Source organism: Balaenoptera ricei, chromosome X, assembly GCF_028023285.1.
Source record: "Balaenoptera ricei isolate mBalRic1 chromosome X, mBalRic1.hap2, whole genome shotgun sequence".
Lineage (NCBI taxonomy): Eukaryota > Metazoa > Chordata > Mammalia > Artiodactyla > Balaenopteridae > Balaenoptera > Balaenoptera ricei.
The window spans coordinates 115540975-115564001 of record NC_082660.1 but is presented as its reverse complement, the minus strand read 5'-3'; the positions used below and the strand labels follow the sequence as shown (position 1 = coordinate 115564001).

Genomic DNA, 23027 nt, shown 5'->3' with positions numbered 1-23027 from the left:
GGGCAGGGAGCTGGACTGACTCTAAAGTGACCAGGTTACAAATAAACCGCTGCAAAGTACAGTATCAATCTTGCATCCATAAATGGGAGGAAGGAGCACTTCCACTGTCCCTCTTTCCCTGGGGTTGATTGCTGTTGATCGGGTCCAGTTTGTTTGTAGCCTCCTTACTCTGACACAGTGGGGTTCAGCTTGACCTTGGGGTAAATGGATGAGGAGCTTCAGGTTTGATCCTTATATGGGACAGTTTGCTTTACAGGGAGAAAAAAACTGGCTACTTCCTTCCTCCCAGCTCCAGTTGCAAACTGATGGGAGTTAAAGTGGGGAGTTTATGGCTCCCTGCAAACCCATTCCCAGTACTGGAAAGTCACATCACCCAGTGTGTTCTGATGAGTGCAGCCGGATCTGGCCCTATGAAGTCGGCCTGGGACTGGGAATGAACTAAGGCAGCTCCTTATTTTCTTCCTTACTCAGGACATCCAGCTCTGGAACTGGGAGTTCTGAGGACCAGGAGGAGGTAGGCATCTGCCTCCTGCATAATTAGCTACATCAGACTCAAAAAACATTGACGGCCCATCCCTTTGGGCATCATGCTGTGCCTGGCACGAGCTAGTAATCCCGACCCGGTCCTGGCCCTCCCGAGTTTACAACCTTAAGTCACACGATAATGACACAGATCCCAAAGGCGGGCAGTTAACAAATAAATCCACTTGTCCGCCAATCACAAGGGATCCATTGAGGGAGCCACAGAGACAAACAGGGCCCCCTTCAAAGAGCTTCCAGTCTGGTGGGTAAATAGGTAAGACTGAGTGAGGGCTTGGGGGAAGAGGTTCAGGCGAGGAAACGCGGTCAATTTGGGCATCACCGAACAGACTTTGTTTTAAAAAAAAGTGCCCATTGACCTGTGGCTGGGTTTTCTGTTCACCTGAGCCGCGCCTGCCACCCCGGATTGAGGTTTAATTCCAGTCCTCCACGGGCGTGGGGTGGATACAAAGGGCTAGAGGCAACGTAGCTCTGCGCCCTGGAGGTGGGCAGCCCGGGACTGGGAGGCGGGGGCCGAGGCGATCCGCGTGGGATCGCCCTTTCTCCTTGGGTGGCCGGGGCGTGTCACTGGCCCTCACCTTTCTGGGCCTCACGGTCCGCAGCTAAGGTCCCTCAGGGTATTTTCGGGACAGTCCCCCTCCCACCCCATCCCGCTAGCCGCTAGTCCCTGCTGCGCACTGCGCGCTGGTGGCACAGGTTTGGGGCGGGAGCCGGGAGGAAGCTCTGGGTAAAGTCATCCCGTGCGGTAGGGTCGCAGCATGTCCCCAGGACGCGCCGGCCAGGCCCGGGTTGCGGGAGGCGCCGTGGCCCGCTCGTCCCCCAATCACTTCCGACGGGCGCCTGAGTCCCGGGCGGCCGCCGAGGGCCAGGCTGGGGGAGGGGGCGACCCGGCCCGGGTTCGCGCTCCCGGGCCGTGCGCCCGCCCACGAGGTGCCGGTGGCCGGGGGACGCCGAGGCTCCCCCGAGGGCAGGCTGCGCGCCTCGCGGGGCCGGGCCGCCGCAGGGCCTGAGCGGGCGAGCGGGCGAGGCGGGTGGGAGTGCGTGTGTGTCTGTGCGGGGGTACTGCGCGGGAGAGCGAGCCGCCGACCCGGGAAGGGTGGGTCGGGGAGCAGCGGCGGCGGCTGCGGCGGCGGCGGCGGCGGCGGCGGGAGGAGCGAGCCGGGAACCAGGGAGGTCGGCCGGGCTGGCGGGCCCGGAGCCGCGGGGGGGGAGGGCGGAGCGCCGAGGGCGGAGATGGGGCCGCGGGAGGGAGGGGGCCAGCGGGGCGCGGCCAGGGGGCGGGGCGCCAGGACCTGGGGAAGATAAGAGCGTGCTCGCGGGGAGCGAGGGCGGGAGTGAGGGAGGGGCGGGGGACTTAGAGACCAAAGAGGAGACAAAAGGACGGGGTGGGTGGGAGGGGCGTAGACAAGCGGGGGTAGGGGAGGGGCGCCGGGGGACGCCTCGGAGGGAGGGGTATGTGTGTACGGCGTGGGGGGGCTGGTGTGGGAGGGACTTAGAGAGGGACGTGAAGGGACAACATAAGAAGGGAGCGCGGGGGGTACGGAGAAAGGGGGGGGGGTGGGCCGGGAGTGCTCCACCACGCTGGCCACGAAGGGGAGGGGAAGCCGCGAAGGGGAGGCCGCTGGGAGGAAGGGCCACACACAGGGAGGGGGATCCTGGGGATGGACAGTCCGCGAGGAAGGCGGGCCGGGGCTTCGGCGGGCTCGGGAGGGGAAGGGTGAGCAGACGCGGGGAGAGGGAGTACTGCAAGAACCCGAGGGTGGAGGCGGATGGGCGTGTGTGGAGCGCTGAGGGCAGGGATTTAACGCTGCCGTTCGGGATGACCGAAAGACCACGGTGGGGGCCGCACAGACGGGACGGGGCTACCAAGGCAGGACGAAGACTGCCCAGGGGAAAGTGGGACCTACGAGGGCTGCAGAAGGGTGGCGGGGGCGGCCTCGGGCTCGGCAGGAAGGCGCCACCACCGCCCTCTGCCCGTCCCCAGCGTGCCCCGCCCCGTCCGGGGGCCCTAAGGGCAGGGGCCTGGGCCGAGGGGGAGCCGAGCCAGGGCGGTACCATTCGGAACAGAGAGGGGGGCTGGGGGGGAAGGGAGGAGCCAGGGGTCAGAACCCTGATGGGGGCGGGGGGGGGCCACACCCTGGGAAAAAGGCTTGGGCACATCCAGAATGGACCAATCAGCGAGCAAGGCCAGGGTGGCGTCAAGGGGCAGCTCCGGCCAATGGGAAGGGAGAACACTTCGGAGGTTCGGAGGAAGAAAAGAAAAAAAAAAGCCCCACGAAACAACAATCGAATCCGTTTGGGGGCTTGAAAGGCTGGGAGTGGGCGCCGTTTATAGCACGTTCCAGCGCCTGCCCTCCCCTTTGAAGGATGGGGTCGTTTGCATCACTCCTGGGCCGCGGGGAGCACACGGAGCTGAAGAGGGTCCCGAGAAAGTAGACGGGGATTGGCCGTTTACAGGGGGCACTTGATTGGGTGCTTCGATTTGGGGGGGGGGGTGGGACGGAGGTGGCAGCTTTGTGCTCAAAAGAGTGAAAGAGAAGGTTATGGTCTCTTCAAGGGAGGCAGGAGTGGGCAGAGGTCCACCATTCCCCCTCACTGGCTACTGACTTAAAGTGACAACCAGCAAGTGGATCGCGGATAATCTCAAACCAATGGATAACTTAAAAATACCCCTTGAGCTCTGAACACTATCAACATATTCAGTTCCCTTCCCAGCACAGGGCAGGTTCTTGAGAGGATGAGCAATGGTAGTCCGGGCCCACAGCTGCCACTGGGAATTTTATAGACCTTTATGGTGTGGCTTTTGGCTTCGGAGTTAGTCTGGGGTCCCACTGCATAGTCACTAACTGAAATCTTAAGCCTCTAAAATAAAGGCATTGGGACTAGTTACCTTTGAGGTGGAAACACTTGGGAACCGATCTGGAGAGTGATGGGCTCAGAAAAGAGGGCCATATTGGTGGGGGGCATTGCAAAAGAATATTCGTGGAGTGGCCGAACTTTTGGCCCAGGGATTCCAAATGTCTGCAAAGCTCCTGAAACTGTATGTAAAATGGTGTAGGCGTTTGTGCATTTTTCTGGGGAGGGTTCATAACTTCAAATTCTCAGAGGGTTCTGTGACACACAAAAATTAACCCCCATCTTGGTCTAAAAAGGATGGGGGGACCCATCTCCAAGGCAGGAGGTGAAGTGCAGTAGTGGCTATGTCCTTTCGGAATCAATGGAGGGGTTTCTCCAATTCCTTGTGAGGAATCTTGGCTGCAGGGGCCCTTTCGATACATATTGTCATCCAGAGAAAGGCAGGTTCCTCAGAGCCGAGAAGCTGACGTAAACTGCCATATAGCAAAGTAATGCTTGAATAAACTATAAACAATGGTGAGGAGTTGGCCCTGCATTAGGAAGTAAAGGGAATAGAGCTTTACTTCTGAAAGCTCATCTACCTCATCTGTAAAGTAAGGGTAAAAGTGCTAACTACTCTAGACAGCAACCTGTGTAAGCCGGGAGGCTCACACATGAAAAGAAAACCATAGTGGTTAGACTTAAAGCTGAACCCAGCTTCAGCACCATCCTAGGACCAGCCCCGAGCAGAATCCAATTGAATGATTTGTGCATATTGCTGCTAGGTTCAGAGGTTAAGAATATACAGTATTTAATTACTATCCCTGACTCTTTAAACTGGTTGTTTATGGTTATATCCGATGTGATGGATTTAAGGTCATAGGCTAGGGTAACTTCCCTCCAGTCCAATTTAGGACAACATAGTCCTTGGTAAGAAAATACGGTCCCCTGACAAGTGCGACTGGAGAAATGCAATGGGGAGCATCCAAAGGTGTCTTGTCTGACTTGAAGGAAATGGGAAACAACACAGAACACACTCCAGTTAAATAGATTTAAAAAACGCCTTTATTTCTAAAATGTGGCTTAACTACACCCGCGGTGTGCTAAGCCAGTTTCGGAACTGATCCTGCAGCTCGGAGTAAAACCGGGCCAATGGAGGAGCAGTCAGGGCTCCCAGTTCCGGGCACCAAGGTGTCACTACTCCAGCAACTCAGTCTACAGAGTTTTTCTTCAGCTGTTTCTTGTGACGTATGGAGAGTCGTTTTGGATTTCTCTGTACGACAGAGAGGTCCGACCTTGAGGAAGACCGGTAGCCCACATCCTCTGCTTTTATAGGCTTAATGATATGGCCTGGCTTGGTGACAACCTTGGGCATAGTCAGCTTTTGGAAGGCCCTCTGGGTGTTCCATGTAGATCCTATAGGGGTCTGAATGGTCCTTTCAAATTGCTGATGGTGTGTGAATGGATATGGAAGCATCCGCACCTAGAAAGGAAGGCAGAGAGACGTGGTGTGAGCCAGGCCTGTAAACTCTAATGGCACCTGGTCAGGTAGTTTTAGCACATAGGCCACAGTTCTACACAATGGCTGCAGTGAGTGAAGCTTCTGAGAGGCTAAGGTATCCCCATGCCCCCATCCAACCTTAGGAGTGCCAATCTGCTTGATGGCATATGGGAGTAGAGGGGCCTAATTTGGATTAGAACCTCCCTTCCCCCAGGCTTACACAACAATCTAGGGATTGAAAAACCATCCCAACAAGGCCCCTGCAGCTATAGGAACACTACAGGAGCTGCGGGTTGCTGGCCCCCAGTGGGTCTCCCTATACAACATTGTGACTGCAAGACACATCTGAGTATTGGTGTATCTCTGTGACTCTCCTACCTTCTTCATGCTCTTAATCCCTTCCTTTCCTCCCCCTGATTCACAGGATTGATGTTTTACGGAACCCAAAGATTTACTCCTGAATCCTGAACTCTACCAGGCTATTACACTTAGCTTCATGCTCTTCCCAAGTCTCATTTCCTTGCCCAGGATTCTTCTCCACTCCACCAAAGCGCTACCTTCAGACATATAAATAATCTTTAAACACCTCCCCGACGGCCAAAGAGGAGCAAAAAGATGTAAGCAGAAAAACGGGTAAGTTACAATCAGTAGTCTCTAGAGATACTCAATGGAACACTCAAGAGAAGCTGAGTACCGCCGGGCAGTCCTGGTGGTGGTGAAGGACACAGATTCTTTAGGTTAAGGGAGGGTCTTAGTGGGGTTGATAGCTAGATCTGTGCATGTCACCCAGAGCAAAAGAACAGAAAAAAACACCTGCACAAAATATTCAGTCTTGGGAGGTTTTTCCCCCTTTGGCTCAAAGTGCTTTATTCTATTGCATGCTGGGACCTGAAGTGTATATAGCTTATTAAAAAGATGAGGAAAATCAAGGGAGCTTCTTGGAAAGTTATTTGTCAATTTACTGTGACTGTATTAAAAAACAAATAGTTAAGATTCCTGGAAGGGAAGGGTGATCTTTACTGAGGTCTGTACTCTGCCCTTCACCTAGAATCCGGGCCCGGTGAAGCACCCCTTTTCTCTCCCTCTTATCCCATAACTGCTTGTTCATTGCCTATTTTTCTGGTTATATATCCTCAATTGGGATTACAATTCAATTTATGCAGCAAAATAAGATCAACAGAGTATTACTGAAACGATATTTTCTCCTCTCTTCTGTACCTATTAAATAGCCCTCCCCCACTTCAGAAGGAAAAATACAACTCATTTCAATATTAAACCGGCTGGGGACAGATCACAGGGCCACAGACTTTCAGAACTGAAGGGAACATAAAAGTCACCGAGTCCAATCTCATTCCCAAGTCCCTTTTACACATGCTCACAACCCCAGAGCAACCCCTTCTCTCTTTTGACCGGCAGAAAGTTTTTCCTTGAACTCTGCCTTTCCTCTAACTTCTACTTTATGTGACTTCCACACGAGAGCCTTCAATATACTTGAAGACCATGATCATGCTCAAATCTGCTCCTCTCTTGGGTAAACATCCCTAGCTCATTATCACATGACACAATTTTAAACCTTTTCACTGTCCTGAACAAGTACCGGTTGGCCCTCATTTTTCTTAAGATGCAGCTTAAACCTATAGCCTCTGAACATTACCTGTACTATAGACACAAGCCTGCAGAACAGCAATTCTTAGTTTGGTGAGGCCCATTTGCATCAGCATTATCTGGGGGTACTAGCTGAAAATGCAGATTTGGGGGCCTCACCATTGCTGCAAAGATTATCCTTTAAGTTTTAACTTTCCCAGCCAGTAATTAAAACAGCAGAGTCAATTTGGAATTATTCATCTCAGAGCCAGTGAAAACAAAAATAGATCCGATTCTGTGGCCAAGATCACACATCCCTCTTGAGCACAGGGCACCAGAACACTCCTCCCAAGCAGGACGCTGCTAAAGAGCTCTCTATCCCTCACCTGATGAGCCGCTGCATGGATGTTCCGCTTCTCACTGAGAATCACATTTGGCAAATTCTCATCTTTCCTTGGAGGACCCTCAGGGGCTTTAATGAGAAACCTGGAAAGCAGAACAGCAGGATGTCTGACTAAGAGCATTAAGGACTTAGTCAAAAGGGCAGAGAGGACGCATGAGGGTGAAGTGGGAGAACCTGGTGCCCTTCTGACAGGCTTTCTCCCCTGTTCTTACCGGCGTCTCTTCTTGGCACTGGGCTTCAGGCCCACACCACCCCACTCGCCCCAGCCAGGCAGAGTCAGGTCCACGTCCTTCGGCTTACTGGCCTCCACAGCTTCCCTCTTCTCTTTCAAGAAGTCTCTGATGACATCATCCCCAGCAAAAGCTTCCTTTATCATCTGCCTTTGATCTCTCTCTTCTTCATCTTCCTGGGAAGAAACGAACAACAGCTACAGCTTGCCTCCTGAGCCGAGGTTCGTGGCAAGACCGCTCGACTGCTGGGTCGTGACATTTTAGCGCCCCCTAGGGGGAAGTGCAGAACAATGATGGTCTTGCACTACAAACCCATCGGCAGCCAAGCAAGCTCCAATCTTCTCTCTAGGGTAAATATCCCTAGCTCATTATCATATGACACAATTTTAAACTTTCAATAAAGAAACTGCAGGGTAGAGGAAGGAACGGCCTGTGTTAGGAGGAGGAGCTCCAAGTGGGCCTGGCCAGAATGTGGGAGTCCTCCAGCTTATATCTCTGAAAAGACAGGCACCAGGGCTCCTCACTTGAGCAGTTTCAGTGACTTAATCGGGGAGCCCCCCGGATCATTCGAGATCCCACTGAGTAGAGCAAAACATTGTCAACAGCTCACTGACTCACCTTTGAGTTGTCCTGCCTGGCATCTGGTCAGAGCTTTGAGTGACTCCCTCTTTCCTCTGAGGGCTTTAGAGTCACCCCAGGAAGGATTCGGTGGCTCAGAATTTAAGGTGAGGGAGTCTCAGCGGCACTCACAAATTTCCATCTACTAAACTGTCACTGGGACCAGCTGGGCCCATACTATTCCAGACCTCTTAACTGCCGCCATGTGCCCCCAGCACAAAACTTCACTGATTCTATTCCTCGCGCAGGAAGGACACTTTCCACACCAGCTCTGATCTCCCGCAATGGCCCACGACCCTGGCTCTGCTCACCAACTCCTCTGTCGTGGGAACTGCCAAGGACTTCATGGAAGGAGATTTTGTGGTCAGGAGGTTCTGGAGATCAATCATTTGCTCCTTCCTTTTCTTCTCCTTGGGGACACCAAGATGATTACTTGGGTTCCTCTCCCACTGCTGCCCTTCTACCACAGCTCTGGGAAGCTCCTTGTTTTGAAAACATCCTTCTTTGCCCAGCTCCTCCAGTTCGTCCAGAGTCCGTGCTCTCTCCGGCCTCTGCAGCAACAGAGGCTCCTCTTCCTCCCCGGCAGGTTCCTCTCTCTGGACCGCCAGGACTGTCCTCGTTGAACTCAGTTCTTGCTTCCTGGACTGATGGTTCTCCCTGTTGAGTTTCTGAGACAGTGCCCTCAATTCAGACAGCACCCCCTGGCTGCTAGGATCTGGGGGAAGAAATGAAAGCTGTCAGAAAAGTAGGGTGGGAGCTGCCTTGTCAACAAGCGTCTACTGACCTCTCGCTGGGCGCTGGGCACCATAGGAGACATGCTAACGAGGACAAATGGGTAAGAGAAGATGCCATTCGCTGGATCTCCCGGCGAGTTCACTAATCATTACCTGTCAAGTCGCGGACAATGGAGTTTAGGAGTTAAAAGCAGCATGTTGGGAAGCAGATGTCCGGGTCCTATTCCCAGCTTTGCCAATGACTCACTGTATAACTGGAGCTGTGGCTTAATTTCCCATAGAGTAAACTCTGCTTGGGAAGATCGCCCCAAATTCCAAATTTGTATTAAAAGAGCTGTTTTAGCAAGTGGCCTCTAAATTCAACTTCACTGTCATTTATTATTTGTAATTGCTAAAAAATTGTGATTTCCAATTTGTAATTTACACTGTAATTTCCTACTTGTAAAATCTGTAGCCAGCATTGTTTTATCTTAAAGCAGCATTTCACAGTCTTCTGTGGCAGAGTCAAGTAGCTCGCACTTTCCCGCCACGAGCATCATCTGAGCAAATACTGCTAGTCTCTGAGAGCCCCGAGGGAAACACAGCCGTGACATGCTTCTAAAACTGTCCTTTGCATTGACTCAAGTTGCCTCCATTCCCAAGTTCATCCTGCTCTCTAGCTCTGGCTTGAAGCCACTGGAAGAAGCTACTTAGATCTGGCCTGAGGACATGCATGTTTATTTTCAAGGACCAACTTTCCTTGCTCATTTTGTTTGCGGTCCATGCCTTCCCACTATTTTAGGATACTATTTCCCCAAAGGTTTGGGATCATTCTATTTCTCATCCAAGGAAATCCAAATCCACCTTTCATTCCACAACCAACTGTTCTACACATTTCACTAGATGGGCAGCTTTTGAGGGGGCTTGGGAGGAACCATCTCGGCCTGAGGCGCTGCTTTCTACAATCCTCTCGGAAGCAAATGCTTGCAATTATTAATCCCAGAAGTCTTTAGCTGAAAACCCTAAGTAAAGGTCCTCCAATACATTCTAAATGACAGCTCTAAAAAAAAACTTTTTTTTTGGCCACTGAAAAAGATTCTTGCTGTCGTGTAAATGCATTCATTATTCCTCTAGGAAATATAATCGGACCCAAGAATCTGTCCAGATTCAGGTGATTTCTGAAGGCAGTTAGTTTCCTAAGCAGGCTTTATAACGCCCTGCTTTGTCCCCAGAATGGGAACTCTGACCTGCCTCAAGGGTGCTAAGGCTGCTAATTAATATATAACATGCAAATCGAGTCTGAGCATGGCGTAACAATTCTAATTTACCCGGTACCTTGTGGAGTCATTCATTCCTATCAAGAAAATCACACCCCATATCAACATATCAACCAGCATTACGGACAGAAAACTGCAGTGATGATTTGAAGACATTTCATAATGTCTCAAAATACACCTCTGTGTCTGTGGGTGTGAACGACTTTCAGATTTGCCAGCCCACCACATGCATTTCTCGCTGGCTTGTGGGCACCAGTGACGTTAACTCCTGCCCTTCCTTCAAGGATGGTGTACTTCTGTCTTTCTGAACACTGGACACACACTCTGGAGCCATGCAGATGCCTGCTTATTAAATGCCTTTGAAGGAAAATGGTCATTACAAACCTATTTTCTCTTCAGGGACCCAGGGCGCTCTCTTGAAAGTACCTGGAGCCTAATCACTGTGTGACACAGGTGGGTGGACCCAGTTTTCCTCTCAGTCGGTCAAGAGCACCAGCACTAGGCACTGCTCACCTTTTGTTTCTTGACTGCCCACCGGCTTGGCGATCTGCTTGAGCCCAGACTTTTGTCTAAGTGATCGCCTTTCCTCAAATTCTTTCAAAAGAATTTCTTCCGCCACCACTGGTCCTTCTTCCTCACTTTCAGGAGCCTCCTGGGCTGCAGGCTCGGCAAGTTCTTCAGGGTCCCCCTGGACCTCAGCCTCTTTTGTGTCACTGGAGTGATTCCTGAACATCCAGGGGTTCGGTCCGCTTGCCTTCACCTGCACCTCATTCACCACGTCAGGGACAAAGGGTTCACCCTCTTCCTCTGCAACTCCCTCCTCTTCCGCACTCTCGGAGGCCACCTGGATCTTCTGCATCAGCTCTTTGTTCCTGGCCAATTGTTCCTGCATAGCCTGGCGAGCCTGGAGGAGAGGGTCACGGCACGAGCACCTTGTCATTAGTGACCACAGTCACACCTTTCCCGGTCCATTTCTTAGAGCTGCCTCCTCTCAATTTGACTTAAGTATTTCTTACTGGCACCTACTGTTCAAACTGCACATACACCACTGTGTTAACAGTTATGGAATAAAACGAAGACAAATTCTTTGTCCTCAAGAAACCAACATGTGAAACAAGGTTTAAAAAAAAAAACAAAAAAACCCCCACAACTCCTCTCCCCTTTAACTGGACTTGCCTTCAATGCTGTTTCCCTTTCATCTCTCCCTTTCCACCTTGTTCCTGGTCATTTTCCTCTCTGCCTTAGAGATTTTCTGATGCCTTTTTAGATTCCTGGTTTTCCAAGCATCCTCATGGCTCTTTCCCAACTCTGCTTCTGCTAGCATCCTTATGGATTTTCCTTTCTTTCCTCCAATTCCATCTCTTCTCTCACCCTGATGGTCTCTTACCTCCAGGTCATATTTGGCCATAATTGCCTTTGACTTTGCCCATTTCCCACTGTTCTGGTGCTTAAGGCTCATTCGCTCCTGGAAAGAAAGGGCAGAGTGAGATCCTTATTGCTTTCCGGGGAAAGCTGGTTCAAGGGTTGGGGGCCAGAGGCAGCCTCACCATCATTCTGGCCTTTTCGAGTTTTTCCAGTTCTTCCAATGCTGCAGCAGGATTGACCTTCCGCAGCTTCTCGAACTCCTTTAGGGCTTGCTTGGCCTTTCCTTTCTTCAGAAGTTTGTGATACCTATAGGATGAGAGAGGTGCGGGGGAAGAGATTTAGCTGAACCACTGGTGCCGCACACGAGTGCCCCGCCACACAAGGGGTTTCCCTATGTGGGGGAATGGAACAGACATCACAGAGCTAGCTGACTGCACGGAGCTGGCTCGAGACCTGCGAGGCCCTGCGGGACTCAGTCCCTGCAGACCCCAGGGGCAGACCTCTGCAGAGCAAAGAGTCCCCTCTGCTTCTAGAATGCAAGGGAAGAGCAGAATAGGATCTAAAGAGGCAAAAAGGCAGGAAGGAAGCCCTTACTGGCCTCCACAGCTGTAGAACTCAAGAGCTCATTCGGCAGAACCACTCTGATACCCTGGAAGGGAGAGAAAGTAATTGAACAGTCCTCTTTTTAGCAAAACCAAGATGGAAAGCCAAAGCCACAGGAGCAGGTACTACTGAAGGAGGCAAAACTCTCTGAGGTTGGTTTGAGAGAGAAAGAGGCTAGTCACTACTCTTTGGGACCTCTCCTACATGACCCCAGCCGCCATGGGCAAGGTTCTCTCCTAAGGACTTGCGATTCTTCGTCACTTTCTTCCATGGAACCCAAGGCCGGTACACAGGGGCCTCCTTACTTTTTGCTTTTGATTTTCTTCTCTCTTCGAGCCCTGGCCTCATAGTAGGACTGCAGGGCCCGGGCCCTTTGAAGCTCTGCTCGGCGCATCTTCACCTATAACGAATGACATTTACAGTGACCCCTGGGCTTGATGGCAAATGCTGGGAGAAACAGAGCATGCCTGGGTGGATCAAAGGGCCTAGCACACTTACCTCTTCCAGGCTCATGGCTTTGAGAGAGGCCTTTTCCATGGGAGTCAGTAAAGGGTCTGTCACTGGCTGCTTGTTCTTATGGAGGAGATTAAAAATCTCCTGCTCCAGGGGAGTTCTTGCCTTAAGGAGGTAACAGAACACTCTAAGTCTTAAATCATGCTCCTAGAGTCTCCCTCTTTACAATCCTATGGCCATCTACTCTATGACACTATAATTGGAATCACGAACTGGATAGGATTGACTGTTACAGCAAGAGAAGGGGGTTCCAGGCTCGCTGTTCAGCTGTGTAGATAAAGCCTTAACTTTTATTCTGATTTAAGACAACTTCAGCAAGGGGACTCTGAGGCTACTCTCTAATATTACCGGTGGGCGGGGGGGGGGGGGGGGATCACTCTGTGTTCAGATTACCAATATATGTAAAACAATACCATTCTCTTAAGAATCAAAGCAGGATGCCCTTAAGGTCAATGCTGGCAGGACAGAGGAACAGCAGTACCAAATTGTCAGTCTTAAGAGTTGCAAAACAAAACGGTCCCTGTATTGTTATGTATACTTGAAGCACAATACTCTTAACATAAAGTTAGGGACCTCAGATCCATATCAGCCTCCTTTTAAGAATATTTCTAGAGAAAAGGGGAGGTTAAGTCTTAAGATGAGCACAAAAAAATAAACTGCCTTTAACAATAAGACCTTCAGGTAATTAGCCTGCTTCCTGACAGTTCAAATTTAACTCTCATCAGTTTCTAACTTTGGCTCCAACTCCTCAGTTGCCAGTTAACTTTGCATACTAGGTGGTGCCTATGCGGATGAAACGAATGGACTGTGAACCAGTGACTTTACATGTCAACAAAAGACCCCATTTGCTGCTTGACTGATATTGTGAGGATGGCTAAAATAATCAGGCTGTTCATGTCATGGTCCACTTTGGCAAGGCACAAAGACAGCCCGGGGCAAGAGCCAGTTTCAAACCTCATGCACGTATTTTATGTGGTTTTCTTCAACGGCCATATACATCACGGTCAGTGTTAAAACTTACAAGTATCTGGACAAATGCATAAACACACATCATCACACGTTACACGGCACTATTGATCTAACCATAAACCTATTCTACTGAATAGTAAAGGTGCATGTTCTTCCATTTTTAGTATTTGCAGTAGTAATCAATCACAGGCTACAAAGTGATTTATATTACAATGTTGTAATCTCCCTCCGATTCAATTCAATTTACAAACACTTATTGGCTGCAGCTACATTCCAGGCACTTGTGCAGGGTGCTAGGAATACACAATTAAGATAGTTCCTGTCCTCATAGAGCTCATAGCCTTTCAGAGGAAAGAGACATATGCACCACTAACAACATAATGGGTTAAATATTAGTCCATAGGAGTAATCACAGAGGAAGGAACAATTAATTCTGATTAGGAGGTGGGGTGGGCTTGGGGAAGGAAGAGATTTTTTGAATTAGGCTTTGAGGCATAAGCACAATTCTACAAGGAGGGGGAAAAAGCCAAATGGAGAGATGAGTATAAGCAAAAACACAAGACCTAGGGCAAGCAAAGGTATGTCAGGGAACAATGCACTGTCCAGTGTAGCTAAGATGCCAGGCGCTTCTGTCTTATTCTGTAAGTGGAGAGCCTTTTGAAGGATTTTAAGCAGGAAAGTGATAATCGGTTTTGTGTTTTGGAGAGAGAATCCTGGTGATTGTGTAAGGGCTTCTATGGAAGGTGTCAAATGAAAATGAGGAGAGGAACCAGGGATGTGAGAGTTATTACAGAGACAGAATTACAGGACTAGACCCCCTGCATGGGCTGGGGATGCTGGTAGTTGAAGGGAGGAGTTATGCCATTGACTGAGTTATAGCATGAAGGTCGTGGTACAGAGTTTCAGGGTCTGGGGAAGGAAAATGCCAGGCTTTCTTTGTTGTTGAGAAGTTTAGGTGCACAGGGGAGAGCCAGGTGAGGCCTGCTAGTCATATGGAACATGGGCCTGGAACTCAGAAGGAGTTGAGAGTGATCTGTACCATGTTTACAGAGCAAGAATAAAAAGGACTAAGAAGAGTCAGATAAAAACCAAAACAAACAGACAAGAAAACAACAGCAGGACTACGTCATAGAAGCCAAGGGAGAAGTTTTAACCACAAGATGTGTTAACAGTGTCAAATAGGCTGAAGACGCAGAGGACTTGGGATCTGGCTATTGGGAGGCCCCTTGCTAACACCTTCTGAGAGAAGTTTCAGGAAGGCAGTAGGGGAAGAAGGCGAGAGAATGGAGACCAGCTCTTCCCAAAGCATGTTCCTCAGCAGCTGACAAGATTTACTTCATTTTTTAAAAGTTTAAAATTCAATGTGTTCGATTTTTAATAAAATCAGTCTGTCCTACCTGGGTTAGAGTAAGTCATAGGGGTTTCTTTACTATCTTTTCATAGCCTTTAAAAGGCTAGCGTAGGGGCTTCCCTGGTGGCGCAGTGGTTAAGAATCTGCCTGCCCGTGCAGGGGACACGGTTTCGAGCCCTGGCCCAGGAAGATCCCACATGCCGCAGAGCAACTAAGCCTGCTCGCCACAACTACTGAGCACGTGCTCTAGAGTCCGCGAACCACAACTACCGAGCCTGCATGCCACAACTACTGAAGCCTGTGTGCCTAGAGCCCGTGCTCCATGAGAGGTCACCACAATGAGAAGCCCGTGCACTGCAACGAAGAGTAGCCCCCGCCTGCCACAACTAGAGAAAGCTCGTGCGCAGCAACGAAGACACAACACAGCCAAAAATAAAAATAAATAAATTTATTAAAAAAAAAAAAGTCTAGCATACACTGTGGACCGCCAATCTCCAGCAGGGGCATGTGGCATTTTCTAGCAATGGAACCCTACCAAACCCCCCACCCAGTCCCATTCCCAGGGCATACTGAGAAAGGAAGGTTTTGAGGAGAACACTTTGGGAAATGCTAGTGTCGGCTGCCAGTGGAGGGAAGGAGGGAGTGGTGGGAAGTTACCTTACATCATTTCTAGCACTTTACAGTTCACAAATGCTTTCTCACACATTATCCCCTTTAATTCTTCTCAGCTAGAGTCAAACGGAATTTTAGGAAGCTGGACCAAAACTACAAGTGCAGACATTTTGAATTCTTAATCTCCAGAAATACTAGTATATTGCTAGTCCTTGGGCTTTGCCCTCTAAGGCACTGCCAGCCACAAAGGACCCCCTGACTTCTCTGTGCCATGTTGGTATAATTTCTCAAAGATGAACCTTAGAATGAATGGTACGGCAGGTTTGTGCACAGCATCTGGGCCCCACTCTGTCTCGCACAGGGAGTTCCTGGAGATCAGAGGCTGCGCCGTTCTCAGTGCAACCCGCCCCCCACCCCACCCCATCTCATCTTTAATGACCAACTCCGCACTGACCTGCCATCTCTAAGATCATACCAGCATTTGGAAAAAGCAAGGTGCAGAACAGTGTGTAGTAGTACTACTACTTTTTTGATTAAAAAAATGAGGTAAACATAAATATATCCATAAAACTCTTAAGTTAATGACAACAAAAAACGTATAAAAAAGTGGTGACCTCTGGGTGAGCATGGAGGTAAAAATGAGCAGATGGGGGACAAGGGTGGGGTCAGACTTTTCTCTATGTATTTTCTATACTTATTTTTGAATCCTGCAAATTGTATTACCTCTTAAATTTTTCCCCCTAAAGTCTCCCTTCCATCCTGCAGCCACACTTTAAACCTGATCTCTTTTTCATGTGGAAAAGGAAGCATCCTAGAAAGAGAATGGTGGTGACTTCAACAACAGTATCCGAAACAGAGCTTATCCCCGTAATAAGCAATGACTTGCTCAATTTCTAGCTAGGGCGGCAAGCCATGTCTACTTTGATGATCTTTAATTATCTCAACTTCCTGACACATAGGACACCATTTTTGGATTTATAGAAAGCAGAGGAGAAGCCATCTATCCATGGTTTGGGCACTGCTGTTTTGGACTATTTTTCTACTAAAAACAGAACACCACATTATAGACTGCCTAACCAATGGTGTATTGGAAAAGAAAGGCTAGCTGTTCTGAAGTTGTTCAGACTAAAAATTGAAACTTTAGGGACCGACACAGGATTACTAACTTTTAATTCTGCCAGTGGCATAACTACCGTTCCACTCCCAACCCCATCATTTACTACCACCATCATTTCGTAAAAGAAAAGCTATTTCAACACCATTAAAGTGGAAAGAATAACCTCATAATAAAAAAGAGCTGGCAACCTTACACCACCATACTCACAATTGTCCTTTTACTTCAGACGGATGAAACATCTGCCAGAGATCACTGTTTGGGAAACCCAGCTCTAAAGTATCTTTTTTATTTTCTGCAGCTCAGTCATAATGAGTTACCTGCTAAACTTCTAGTCATTATCAGCAATCTGCTATATTTTACTATGGTATTCCTTTTCAGGCAAACTTTGGTTCTGCTGCTCATATATCCCTCCTAAGGCATCATTAATGCTGCCAGGTTCCTGATTGTCCCAAGGTCAGAATGTTGGCTTTAAAAGCTTTTTTAAAAAATCCAGTGTGTGAAAAAGAAAACATCATTATGTTCCTTCTCTATTGGCAATCAGATGTGGTCACACAAAAACATGCAAATAACCATGTAGTGGACAATCCAAGCTGAGGAAGGGCGATGACAGAGCTATGGCAACTGGCTACGAATCTTGCTCCCCCGGCCCCTCCCTTTCTGACCGCTCAACTAAAATGACTGCAGCTGCCATTTTGGCTTAACGTGTCCAACAAGACCAACTGCAGGCTCTGCAATGTCCACGCGGCGCAATCTCACCTTCCAAGGTGCGCTATCCTCATGTTGCACTTACCTTCCAGCCACTGACCACATGTTCGATGGGAGCAAAGACGGACTGCTGCTTGCTCAGGGGAAAAACCAGCTGCTCTGCTTGCCGGTTCTTCTGAACGACGGGATCCCATTTGGAGAGGACTTGTGAGGTTTTATTGAATGCCACTTCTCTGTGGATCTGAAACAGGCAAAGCACACAGAAAGAAAGAGCCACGAAATTAAGCATCAAACTCAAAGGACCAGCAGGAAACTAAGAGGCCATGTTTCTTAGTTCAAGAAAGAATCAGGATGCTAGAGATTAGCTCTTGCTTACTTCTCAGGACTACGCTTCCCCTGAGATCAGTTTTAATCTTTTCCAGGGTGAGGCAACCACAACTTTCCTTCCTCCCATTTTTCAGGCCATCCCCCTTCTCTTCTTATGCTATTTTTCCTTGTCAGTTCAATTTCTCCCCCTTAATGGACCACATTTTCTTTGACTCACCCGCTCAATCTCTTCTCTGTGAAGGGGTAACTCCACAGTCTTCTTCGATTTGACTCTATTCAGCTGCTTTTTCACAGCAGCCAATGAGGATGAAGTTTTAACAGGCTCAAGCAGATCTGAAAGGACCAGCTTTTCTCCTGATCCTGTAGAAAGGACAAACTTTCTGGTCAGACTGAGAAGTGAGGCAAAACCTCAACATCACATAGGGAGAGACCTCAGTAGGAAATGCTGGCAGACAGGCAGGTGTGCAGGGAAGCAGGAGTAGTCCTCTTACTTCAGTCACTAGCCAGTGACGCCACTGCCTTCCTACATTCCCAAATGTGTTGGAAGGTGGAAGACAGAAAACTATTTAAAACAGTCATTTGCTTTTCTCCTGGTCTTTCTGCTTCCAGTCTTGCCCCACTTCAATTCATTCTTCACACAGCAGCCAGAGTGTTTTGAAAATGTAAATCATAGCATGTCATGATCCTGCTGAAAAGCCTCCAATGGCTCCCCATTATACTCTGGTCCCTGTCTGTCTCTGCAACCTCGTGTCATCCACAGATGGAGGACGCACCAGCCGCACTGGCCTTCTTCCTCTTCTTCAAACATGCTGAGCGTGTATCTTCCTTAGCGCCTTTGCACTAGCTGCTCCCTCGCCTGGAATACTGCTCCCTATCTTTGCATGGGTGACTTTTCTTGTTATTCAGATCTCAGCTTAAATTTCGCCTCTTCAGAGGCTTTTCATGCCCAGCCAACCGAAAGCAGCCACTTAGTCACTTGACTGCATCATCCTGTTGTAATTCGCTTATTGTCTCCCTGCACTAGAATGTAAGCTCCATGAAGTTGCGACTTATTCCTAATTGTAGTCCCAGAAACTGATATATGGTAGAGGCACAGTAAGTATTTGCTGAATGGATAAGCTTGCAAGAATATATTGTTACCAGTTCTGGGAGGTTATGTCAATGGTTACTAGAAGCACATAACTCATTCAAGCTGCGTAAGTTGTGAATATGGTGGAAAAGATTTGGCATCTAGACTTGTTATCAAGTTAAAATCAAGTTAAAACACTGCCATTTACTAGATCATATATTCTCAATCGGGGTGATATCATTCCCCCACCCAGGGGTAAAAACTGGTTCTTCGGTGGGCAGGGGTAAAAAAAACAAAACAAAACACTTAGATACAGCCATCCCTTGGCATCCATGCACAGGGGACTGGTTCCAGGACCCACCAAGAATACAGAAATCCAAGGATGCTCAAGTCCTTTGTATAAAATGGCACAGCATTGATATTTGCACATAACCCATACACATCTTCCCATATATTTTAAATCATCTCTAGATTACTTATAATACCTAATACAAAGTAAATTCGATATAAATAGTTGCTGGTATGCGGGATAAACTCAAGTTTTGCGTTTTGGAATATTTTGAAATTTAAAATTTCAATCCACATTGGTTGAACCCACAGATGTAGAACCCACAGTTACAGAGGGCTGACTGTATTAGCTTTGTGTCCCTCCAAACCTCAGCCTTATCTAAGAAAATCTTATTCCTGGTGGCAGAGTAGGCGAGGAGGGAGGGAGGAAGTGAGGAAAAGAAATGTCTAAAAAGGCTCCTCAGGGGAGCAATAAAGAAAAAAGTTTGAGAAACACTGTACTAGGTGAAGGTCCTTGAGTAGGTAACTTGACTTCTCTGAGCTCCAGCAGGAGAGGAGAGATTATCTGCCTGTCCGAACTCAATGCACTGTGAGAACTGAAATAAAAATGAAACCAGGGACATGACTAAGCTAGTGAGAGGCAGCTGTCTTCATTCACGTCCCTCTATCCTAGAAGTAGCTCACCAAGCTCAGTGGGAGACCTTGACTGTGGCCTTTTGGCTTTCTTCTAGAAATGGAAGAAATTCAAGAGCATCTGACTACCCTTCTTCACCCCCTCGCACGGTAGTATTTATGGTATGATTCATTAACCACATCAAAAACAGCTGGGAAGTGACCATTATGCTTTTGGAACTCCACAAGTTCGATGCAGATAGTTTCCTTTGGTTAACTTACCTTCAGAACTGACATTGAACTCTGACACCTTCAGACTAGCCTCAGATCTCTCAGCCAATTTCCGCCTGAAATTAAGCAAAACAGAATACAGAAAGAATGGATACATTTTGCTGGGGAACAACCACTTCTCTCTTCAAACAATGCTTCGGTTTCATTTCTATTCTAGAATCAGGTTTTGTCACAAAGCAACCAGGAAATCTGTTCCTAAGCTGGACATGGTAGTCTAACCATCTCTTAATGTAGGCTCAGCCCCTCAAAAACACAAGGCAATGCAAGGTAGGCATAGTGAAAAAGGTATTGGACTTGAATTCAAACATATCTGGATTTGAATACTAGATCTGTCACGTATGAGCTGAGTGACTTTGGGACATGTCAATCTTATTTTCTAGTTGAAGAAACTGACATGCAGAGATGATAAAAAACTTGCCTACAGTCTCCAAAGTACATGCCCTGACAATTGTACCTTCATTGTCTTAGGCACTCAGTAAATGTTAGCTGCAGATAAGTCTCATGGAATCAGCTAGTTATAACCTGTCCAAATTGAAGGGAATGTTACCTATTCTTTCCATCAAGTGAACTGATTGCTTCCAGAAGCTTTTGATGCTTTCTTTCTCCATCACTGTCCCCCTGGAAACAGAAAAGGAAAAACCATCAGAATGATGAGGGGAGGGAAAAGACAGTATGGCAACTGAGGCCCATGTAAAATCTCTCATTCTTTTGGTCAGTGGAGAACTGGTGAATCAGATGAGGTCTGGCGTGCAGGCATTCCAGCTCAAATGGAAAGAAATGCTTCAATAAGCCAAACTCCCTCGTTGTAAGGAACATAGAGCCTTAGTAACCAGGAGCTAATGCCATGCCTCTGTCTTAACTTGTTTTGAGAAGAAAAGTGCCATGAGAATAATGTTTCTGTATAGAATATGTAGTGTGATCTGACACAGAAACTGACATAAAAAAACCAATTTAAGTAGTTTTGTCAAGAGAATAAAGAGCTGGAATTCCTATAGCAGCTGTTGGAGACCCAGCTTAATTATGCATATGTATATTTCAGTCGGATAATCAAATAACCCTCTATGGAAATCCAAACTTGGGAAATAGGGAAATCATATAATACCATGTGTTTTGGTCTTATATACTCAACTTAAGCAACCTGAGGACAGTGTATCTTATATACGATCTTGGAACTCCCATAGCACTTAATACAATATCATATACATGAAACACTAAATACAGGTATCCTCTGCTTTTTGAAAGTTTGCTTTGCTTTATGCCGCTTCGTTTTCACAAAAGACCTACATTAGTACCTGCTTTTGCTAACTGAACAAAATCCGAAGAGGATTTTTGCTTTTACAAAAACAAACAAAAAGCCTTAAAATGAAAATAGCGTCTAGCATTTGTTTTGCAGTGAGTTGTTATAGAGGCAGCACATACTCAGAGTGGCACCACCAAGCCCCTTCCCTGGAAACTACACTTAGCAACTCAGCATCAAGCTGCCATAGCTTTGAACTGTCTATGAGCATCTATGCTTTATCTTGATTTATTTTGTGTTTCCATTAGCAAGATGTGTCCTAAGGTAATAGCTTCTTTGCTTTATGCCATTTTAGCTTATGAAAGGTTTCGTAGGAACACTCTAATTTGGGTAGTGGTGGAAACCTGTAACTAATTTATTTGTGAGACCTGAGCAAGTATAAACAATGTTATCACCCCTTTTCTTTCCAGGAAATGTGGCATCTACCCTAATTTTGAGGCAGAAGGGAAACTGGAGAAGGCGGTTTAGTGGGTGTCACCCACCTCATCTTCACTGGTGCTCAAGGGGTACTCTCTTGGCAAATCCTCTAGTTCTTCCTGTTGGTTTAAAGCCAGAAGGCTGCTAAAGGAGATAAAAGAGAAATATTATCACTTGAAACAATTTTTCTTATATTGAAATGATCTCTAAAACATAACTTCAGTTCTTAGTACAGAATAGTCCTATCCCCTGGGAGAGGTGCAAACCAAGCAGTGTGAGCATCTTTGGAAATTTGTCAAGACATAAAATTTAGACTGCATAAGGCAGGCATCACCTGCAAGAGGTGAGCACTGGTTAGTAATACCCATACAGAACTGCATGAAAATGAAAAAGATCTAACACTCTTCACTGACTGATTGGCACTCCATTTCCCACTGACCTCTGGTAGGCTGTAAAAATGTCAGACCCTAGGTAAGGTGGCAGAAGACGCTGTTGCTAGCCCTTGAGGCAAGGCAATATCGCAATTAACATTTCTAAATCCGCCACATGGAAGATACCTGTATAAGTGCAAGCTTACTTAAAAGTGACATCTTGATCATTTGTTCTCAGGAATAGGGAAACGGGGAATTGGAAGAAAGCAGCTGGAGCTTGATCGGCAAAGTAGGTGCTTAACTTAGGAGACTGGTACCCAGAAACAAATTATAGAGTCTACCATTATCTAACGGTATATGTCAAACTCTGCTAGGTACCCATTACTAAACAGATTATATTTAGTTCCCCCGGCGGGAGGCATGAAACGTCACAGAAAATGTCGTGGATGACTCCAATGAGCAAAGGTTTCCAAGATAAGAGGAGTTTATAACGCAGCCACTGTCTGCGCGGAGGGTTGAAATGCTCCCCAGCAGCGGCAGAAAAAGGAGTCACGTGATGAGAAAAGTGCAACACGTTAACTTAGCTGGAGAGGGACAGGCCGCATCAGGACCAACAGGGATGAGACTAAAAAGCCGGGGAGTGGAGGGAGCGAATTAAATTAAATTAAAAGGGCTTTAAAGAATGGATCAAGGAAATAGTAACGAATGGCGAAGTCGTGGGAGGGGAACAACCGACGCCAGCTAAAAGGCGGCCTCCATTTCTCAAAAGCCCGGGAACCCGACCCGCAATGAAACCCAGACCCCTCTTCCCGGCCGCTACCCCTCACCTCTCCGCAGCCCGACTCGAGCTCATCTCACCAGCCTGTATCTCACATGGGCCAGGAGCGGAAGCCGAAAGGAAAGCAATTTCCGTGCCGGCCGCAAAGCAATTTCTGCTTCCGCCAATCACGCGCGACAAGGTGCGTCACTTCCGGCTCGCCCTGAGGCGTGCGAGAAACTGGAGCAGCTTCGGGAGGGTTCCGCTGGGAACCGGGAGACTGGAGATAAAAGCTTGTCAGCGGACGGCGCTTTGCTTACCCCACCCACCCCTCAGCTCTCTGGCGCGCCAGCGTCCGTCCTCCCGGCCCCCCGGGTTCCCTCGCGGCCCAGGTGGGTGAGCTTAGCGGGAGGGTGCTGCGCTGTTGGGAACCGGGCAGAGCTTCCTGTGTCTGTCCGTGATCGACAGCGTCCTGCGAGCCTGCTGCCAGCCAGCTCGAGGCTTTATTGGCCGCCTGGGAAGTGGCCAGCATCGTGCTAGGCCCTTGCGATCCGCCCATGGACAAAATCCCCTTACACCCCGCGCCCCTTTGTAATTGCAGCTCTGGGTTCCTACTTCCCTACGTAACAAAGTTTCATCCAAGAATGGGCTGTGGCCGTGGC

The 23027-nt window shown here is 48.2% G+C and overlaps 1 protein-coding gene across 2 annotated transcripts; it reads right to left on the bottom strand.

Moving 5' to 3' along the window:
- Window positions 1-4422: 4422 nt before the first annotated feature.
- Window positions 4423-22537, bottom strand: UTP14A (UTP14A small subunit processome component). Of its 2 annotated transcripts, none has more exons than XM_059911133.1 (15): window positions 22436-22537; window positions 21303-21381; window positions 20071-20141; window positions 19515-19579; window positions 17481-17623; window positions 17022-17177; window positions 12168-12287; window positions 11975-12069; window positions 11249-11372; window positions 11089-11166; window positions 10215-10605; window positions 8023-8426; window positions 7076-7269; window positions 6847-6946; window positions 4423-4858 (listed from the first exon to the last, which is right to left on the bottom strand). In XM_059911133.1, the coding sequence occupies exons 1-15, from the start codon at window positions 22459-22461 to the stop codon at window positions 4586-4588; spliced, it is 2319 nt and encodes a 772-aa protein (XP_059767116.1). In that variant the 5' UTR covers window positions 22462-22537; the 3' UTR covers window positions 4423-4585. The 2 variants fall into 2 exon arrangements, with proteins under 2 accessions (XP_059767116.1, XP_059767117.1); XM_059911134.1 differs by having other exon boundaries at window positions 21303-21378; window positions 22436-22522.
- Between the last annotated feature and the right edge of the window lie 490 nt (window positions 22538-23027).

What these genes read in the sequence shown, in the direction of transcription:
- UTP14A (XM_059911133.1), bottom strand. Translation starts at nt 22,461, where the DNA reads ATGAGCTCGAGTCGGGCTGCGGAGAG. An exon ending in TCACTTGATGGAAAGAATAG is followed by an intron (nt 19,580 to 20,070) that starts GTAACATTCCCT and finishes GCTTAATTTCAG; the next exon opens with GCGGAAATTGGCTGAGAGAT. An exon ending in TGGCCAAATATGACCTGGAG is followed by an intron (nt 10,606 to 11,088) that starts GTAAGAGACCAT and finishes CCTCTCCTCCAG; the next exon opens with GCTCGCCAGGCTATGCAGGA.